Source organism: Morone saxatilis, unplaced genomic scaffold, assembly GCF_004916995.1.
Source record: "Morone saxatilis isolate NCDOM2014 unplaced genomic scaffold, NCSU_SB_2.0 Contig19, whole genome shotgun sequence".
Lineage (NCBI taxonomy): Eukaryota > Metazoa > Chordata > Actinopteri > Moronidae > Morone > Morone saxatilis.
Window position 1 is genome coordinate 20,902,282 of NW_023339751.1, and position 7,547 is coordinate 20,909,828.

The 7,547-nt window shown below is 38.5% G+C and overlaps 1 protein-coding gene across 1 annotated transcript in view; it reads right to left on the reverse strand.

The window, feature by feature from the left end:
* Nucleotides 1–6: 6 nt before the first annotated feature.
* Nucleotides 7–7,547, reverse strand: part of LOC118329699 (protein kinase C epsilon type-like) — a 68,414-nt gene continuing 60,873 nt past the window's right edge. Inside the window, exons 12-15 of the mRNA XM_035663945.1 lie at nucleotides 3,865–4,003; nucleotides 3,345–3,533; nucleotides 336–482; nucleotides 7–195 (exon numbers count right to left, since the gene is read on the reverse strand). Of these exons, the coding sequence (XP_035519838.1) occupies nucleotides 49–195; nucleotides 336–482; nucleotides 3,345–3,533; nucleotides 3,865–4,003 (622 nt within the window). The 3' untranslated portion in view covers nucleotides 7–48. The remainder of the gene's footprint in view (nucleotides 196–335; nucleotides 483–3,344; nucleotides 3,534–3,864; nucleotides 4,004–7,547) is intronic.

Genomic DNA, 7,547 nt, shown 5'->3' on the forward strand with positions numbered 1-7,547 from the left:
GTGGTGGTGTGTACGTATGTTGGTAATCGTTTGTGTGTCAGCGTGTGTTTAGGCTACAGTCTCATCTCCAAAGTAGGAGAATCCTTTAAACTCATCTTGGTTGATCTGCTTGATGATGCTGTTGTCCACCGGTGTCAGGACTGGTTCTTCACGTGTAAAGTCCTGATCAAAGTTATTCACATCCCTTTTGGTTTTCTGGAAGACAAAGAAGATTTAAGTGTAAGTTCCTGAAGAGCGTCTGTTTTTTAGTCACTGTAAAACCAGCCTTATTAGAGAGAATTTTTATTTTCAGTAAACACAATTTTTCACAGTTGGTTATGTGTGTGTGAACTTACGATGCGTGGTTTGAATGGCGGTCTGATTTTCCTCTGCTCCAGCAGTGTCCAGTCGATGTCTCTGAAGAAGGGATGGAGCTTAATGGCCTCCTCCAGACCCTGAGCCACCACACAGCCCAGACGCTTGTTAGGACTCTTAGTCATGAACTGAGAAGCAGAAACAGCAAGTAAAGAAAAGGATAGAGAGAGGATAGAGAGAGGAATTGTTTTATTTTTCCTCATAAGGTTACCTCATTTATTCAAGTTGCACATATATTTGTGTCTTTATATCTTTTTGTATTTATTTAATGTAATGTATGTGTCTATATATTGGTGAAGCCCTCCTTTTCGTTTACATATGCGTGCACATTGTGTTTAATGACAATAAAACATAAGGCCTGGGATTTTACATTATGGAACACATGGAGATCTGAAGCAATATTGTTTTTTCACAATGGCTTTATAAAAGGAAGAAAAGAAAAGTGTCATGACGCAAACATCAGTTTTATCCAATCTGCTGACTCTAATTGTGGTCAGGTAAATAAATCATTTTGTTCAGCTAAAATAGATCCTTTTATACGTGTCCTCTGTAGACAACAGCAGCTCATACACAGAGGAAGAGAAAATTTCACACAATCACCACAAGAGACCAGAAATAGATTGAATGAGTGTCCACAGCCTGTTTAGAAGGAACCTGTGCTTCATCAAAGAAAAATAAACTAAAAAAAAAATCCACTTTCAAGTTCAAAGGAGAAAAGGACAACATACACTGCTGTATGACGTGCATCAAAACACACATATCTATTGTTTTATAAGTAAGCCCACACTTTGTATGAATGTGTCAGGATACACCGCTGTCCTATTTCCCAGCGGTGATGTGTGGCAACAGAAGTGGCACATCCCAGCTACTGTTTGTAAGGCAACAGAACTCAATTGATACAATTCTCACTCTACTAAATTTTCATTGAATAAACTCAATTCAGTTCTGAAAATTCAAAAGTTCAAATCCCTTATTTAATGTATCTAGGCTTACAATTTTTGGTATAAAGTTCTAAATGACTCAAACCTTTTTGGATTTGTAATCCGCTTTTGTTGGCTGAGGGTGGTTTTGAGTGGTACCCTTATTAATATTCCCAACCTATAGATACAGAAGATAAATGTATATCTGACAGGAATAACGTAGAGCCCACCTACTTTAAAAAAATTTCATATGTGATCAGTGAGATTGTTTCATCAGAGAGAGACTCTGTTGGTCTTGTTAAACTATAAAAACAGATGTTAATGAGGGGTACTTCTTTCTCTAACAAACTATCTCTGGTTAAGTACAATTCCCCAATCCCTAAGGTACTTTAAATATAGGTTGAGTTCCGGTCTCACTACAACCTAATTCTTACAGGCAATTACACACCGTCAAATTACATTCATGAAAAGGACTTGTTGTTTTTACTACTTACTTCTTCAAGTTGTCACCATTAGTAACTGTTTTTTTTTAAGTTATTTTTTTGGCCTTTTCATGGCTTTATTGGATAGTGACAGCTGTAGAGACACAGGAAAGGTGGGTAGAGAGAGAGGATGACACGCAGCAAAGGGCCGCAGGTCGGATTCGCACACGGGCCGCTGCAGCAACTCTGTATATGGGTCGCCAGCTCTACCGACTGAGCTAAGCGGGAGCCCACCATTAGTCACTTTGACAAAAAAATACGGTAAAGACACAGGTGCAGGCCCAGTTCAGGTCACAATTCTAAACCCATGCAGAACTCTAAAGACACTGACTTGCGGCGTTAGCAGTAATGTTGCATTTATGTACAAAATGGCAACATTCAATCAGTTACTGTTTGACTGAAATGGAGATCCTTGGTCTCATAAACACCCAATTAACAATATATAAACCAGTTCAGAATTGTCTCACCATATCGAAACAATAGAGCCACTATAAAATGCCTCCTTCACTTTAAATTTTCTTCAGGATTTTCTCAAATAATTGAAAACTGGATGAGTGGTAAACAGGCTGCTCAGCCATTAGACTTAGCTGAGAGAATTTATCATGTGACTTGGAGTCCTTCAGCTGGATGACATGTCCAATCAGAGCCCACAGCACTGGTCAAGTGACTGGTCAGAGTCCAAGACATTGTCCAACATAAACACACACATTTTCCCACAAGGCTTTGCAGTCAAACTGCACTAACAGCCAAGGTAAACTCAAGGCTTGTGATGGAAAAACTGGACAACCAAATAAACGAACAGACAAGTGGCATTACATACACACACACACACACACACACACACACACAACCAAGACATGGAATCAAACATATCCTTACATGTGACAGTGACAAGGCCAGAGCGGATGGAGAAAGCAAAAGCAAAGAAACATGGACTGACACATAAATGGAAAGACCTTGGGCCGGATATCATTTGAAAATCTTCATAATGGGCCAGTTTCATTGCACACATTTTTTTTTTATGAAAACATTTAAAGCAAATACAAAATAACGAAATAAAGAACTAGGACTTCACATGGTCTAGGGGAAAAGAGGCCCTGGAAAACACATTTTTGTTTGTTGTAGAGTTGACACTGGGGGATATCTGAAAAGCCTGAGGAACAGTAGATGCTATAGGAATAGGAATCAGCTCTAGAGATATTTAAGCAAATGGGTCCAAGAGTGTGGGTCTATCTTGCTTGTTGCAATAAGTTTTTCTAATGGTATTGATGTTGAAGACTCCTTTGCAATAATGAGAGCTAGAACAAGTAGCAGCGAGATGAGTTTGCAGGTCTGTTCCTCACTAAGAGTGCAGAAATGTCACCAGTGATCAATCATGATGTGCAAATTGTTGATTTTTGTCTTGTGGTAGTATGGATATTTTTCGGAATGCCCACAAACTGTACCACCATTCAACTGTAACCTATCTCAGGCCAACCAGTTCCAAAAATCAGCCTTCCTGTGTGAAAGCCTTGACATTTACATTACATGCAGATTTTTGCTGCTTGCTGAGACATAGCACAAACTCTCACACCTCCCGCTAACTGACCGCTTTAAGAATGGACACAGCCTCCTTGCTGAGCCAGACAGGGTAGAGGACATCGTCATGGAGGATGGACTCAAATAGGTCATCTTCGTTATCGGCTTCAAATGGTGGCTGGCCTGCCATCATCTCATACATCAGCACCCCCAGAGCCCACCAGTCCACTGACGGGCCATAATCCAACTCTTGAAGGATCTGGTCACAAATAAAAATTTACCAAAAGAGACATACAAAAAAGCCAGAATCAAACACCATAATCAAAATCACACCTAAATTCTGAGCATACGTAAAATTATGGGAGTGAAATATGAGCAAGCCTATGTAATTTTGGGGGCTGAAGCATTTTTGACATTGATTGATAAGGCTTCTGTGACAAGCCCTTACCACCTTCTTTCATCTCTACCTCAGCAATGATAAATAGAGCATCATCAGCAAACAGTCGAACGTGGACTTTTTATCTTTACAATTAAATATGTATATCTTGTGTGTATGTGGGTGTGGACATGTGTGTGTCTGAATTTGTCACCTCTGGTGCGATGTAATCTGGTGTCCCACAGAAGGTGGTGGTGGTGACTCCATTGAGGATTCCCTCCTTGCACATCCCAAAGTCTGCCAGCTTACAGTGACCCTCCGCATCCAACAGTATGTTGTCCAGCTTCAAGTCTCTGCACAGCAGAAGGGTTGTACAGGTGAAAAGAAGGATTAGCAAAGGGAAATTTGGCAAAATACAATATATACACAGTTATTAGAAATTGTAAGACTTGACACAAATAAACATCTTAGCTTGGGCTTTTTGAACAATTAATTTCAAATGTTTCAGCTTATTTTAGTTACATCTCTTGCAATGTAATGTCTGATTCCCCAACATAATTACATATTATAGAAAAAGATTTTTACAGCCTCACAGGGTTTTTTATGATTTAAGAGTAAGTGAACCTGTCTCTGAGAAGGGGAATAAATATACAGGAGGATGGGAAGAGGAACAGACATGGGAAAAGAGAACATTGAGGGTTGAATGAGAGAAAGAGATGTAAGGAAGGGGAGAGAGTGAGAGAGCAGTGTAGCAGATAAAAGCAGTAGTGTTGAGAGATGACAGGGTTGGTCATGAATGCAGCCGCTCTGGGCTTGATGGTTGATTGCTAGAAAAATGTCAACATCTCCTCCATGTAGCCAATGCAACCATTCAGCCCGAGGTGTTTTCAAAAATACAGCCACCCTGACAAGCCAGGGAGGAGATGGAGCATGTGTGTGTGCGTGTTTCTGGAGTCAAGAGCTTATGCAACTGTTCTGTTTTTGCAAGCCCCAAAAATAAAAAGGCAGCTTAACGATCCTGTTTGAGAGCTACTGTGATTTGCTGCTGAATAGTATGTTCTTTTCTGTCCCATCATGCCCTGCTCTGTTATTTATTGCACTATAGAAAAGCTGAGTTGGGTAAGTATATTCTGGCACCCTCAGCTTAGTGAATTTCTATTGGACAAGTTGTGGTAAATTTGAGCTTAAACTTGAACATGTTTGCCTTGCAAATTATATTTTTTAAATCAGGTAAAATTTTACTTGGTATAACAATGTAAAGTATACACCCCATATTCACATCATTTTTGTTCATATGATTACTAAAAAATTTCAATTATATTCAGTATTTGGTTGAGTGATCTGTATCTCGTAAAAAGCTAAACCATGAATGGTATGCTAATTACAAGTTTTAAGAAAAATGATGACATGTCAGAATCAGTGGAGCTTGACAGTTTTTATTTAGTGGTTCAAGTTTGGGTCAGTTTATGGTGACTAAAAATACTTAACATTTTGAACAATCTTGCGTATAAGAGCCTTTGTGCTCACAAAAGGCCAACCCTTTAGAAGGCTAAACGTCACTTAAGACATGAAACAGAGTATATATAGATGGGTCACTAATTAAAGGCAAAACCTCAATAAATGAGTAGAGAGACATTATGAATGCAGATGCTTCCACACAGGTGCAATGGTACAATTACGATTTTAACATCCAATCATGCTTTGTGGTATGTATTGAAATACTGAGCTGGCCTAGTTGATTCTGATTTTGTCAGAGGAATGTTAAAGTAAAGCTGCAGTATATAAACCCTGCATTACAAAGATGAATTTACATTTGAAAGTTCAGTGATGCAATGCTCCTGATGGGAGTGGTCTCTTACAGGATGACAATGTTTCCATCCATAGGGCACGAGGGCTGACTGAATGGTTTAATGAGTATGGAAATCATGTGAATCATATGCTGTGGCATTTGCAGTCACTACATCTACACCCAAATGAACACTTATGGATTACCATGGATATGTTTGCTGAACCATGTTTGGTTTTTCCCTTGCATTTATTTGAACTCTGCACAAAATCCAAAACTTTCATCACTCTTCTCTCTTCAGAACAACCACAGTTCTGTGCTGTTGAGCAGCTGGGGACTGTGCCTTGCTAAAAGGCTTCTGTTCAGGCAGGAAAGAGCTGCACTTGTTCTCTGCTTCCCCAGACAAAAAATTAAACTGGCGACCCTGTAGCTGCCTGTTTGCATATCTCGCCTCCAGGCGACTCCAAGCACATTAAATCTGTATTGCATGCCTGCAGCAGGGCAGAAAAATAGCATATGAATTTAATTCATTTTTGAATGAATTTAAATGCCTACTGACATTAATCTTTGCATTACACATCACCTTGCTGCAGGAAAATCCAATATTAAGTGGCTGCAGGTGTTTGGTCGGACTAATGGAATGATATTTATTTATGTGAAGATGTTTTGTGGGATGAGAAGCGTGTCAACAGGAGCTAATAATCTTTGTTACATAGCAGGAAATGGGCAATATTTTGATAATGTTGTCTCTGTCTTACATAATGTATTCAGTTATTGCAGAATAATTGAATCAGTTTTCTTTGCTTTCATTCTTTGCAAAAATCTTACTGCTATTAAGCTATGTATTCCAGTCTTTTTATCAATATGATTATTTGCTGTGTTATGGCTGTTAAGCCTTATGAATGTTAATGAATAAACAGGGTACTTGAATTGGAATTAAAAAAGGTTGCTGTGCTCCGAACTGTTTTGTCTGGTTTATTAAGATGAATGATGAGTAAGGGGTGTGATTATATTAGTTTTTCATTTCCAGGTGCAATTCTCTTTGTATGCAAAAACAAAACAAATTTTAGATTAAAAATATATTTCCTATTTTATTAACTCATGGGATTGCTCATTTTGTTCCGATACTGCATTGGTCAAGTTTACTATTTAGTCGGAAAAATATTCTTGTCAGTCTTCAAAAACATATACCATAATGACGTATTAATTTATGTCATAAAAAGTTTGGACAAAAGCTAAGATACATGAGTTCACAAGCGTGTAACTTCCAATTTACTACAGTAGTGCAACCACTTGGAGTTATTTTAGAAGGTGGACAGAAAATGTCAAAAACATGTTGTAGCATTTCAGAAAGCGATTTAAGTAAACCTTCAATTAGAAAATACACACTATCATATAGCTTGATAGACTGGCAAAGAAACCGGTGCATGGTGTCTCTTGCCTCGCACTCTAAAAATGTTTGAATACAAGTGCCATGCCTCTGCAACCCTGAACTGGAAAATGTGGTTTAGCATGTTACAGTAAAACCCTGCTGACCCCAGATAGAGCATGCTGATAAAGGATACTTTATCAAAATCCAGGAAATCTTGGTGGTACAGATAATGACAAACAATTGGTTGTCAGACCACATGAAGACCTTGAGTCAATACACTCTGGTCTGCATATTGCCCTAGCTCAAATAATACATTTTATTACATTAATTCATCCATACACAGAGTGCCATATCTTTCCATTGTTATCTGCACCACTAGAAAATCTTTAATGCAAGATTTCCTGGATTTCTGGGTTTTTTTCTACCTTTACCTGCCGAACTAAAGAGCACCTTTGGGACCAACTATCAGAGCCATGCAGCACATCCTTCTTCCTCTTTTAAGAATACATACTATCAGTGTAGCATAAGATGATTTTAACAACTTTACATCTACTTGAGGTGGAAATAAAAGGGAGAAACTATAGATGATGAGGTGTTAGAAAGTGGTTTGTCCGATAGCTAATCTTGCTTAACAATGAAGCTCAACTACAAATAGGTCCATTCAAACACCAACATAAAGGTCGGGCTATATTCATGACATGTCATATGCTGCTCTAGTTTTACTGGAAAATACAGATAC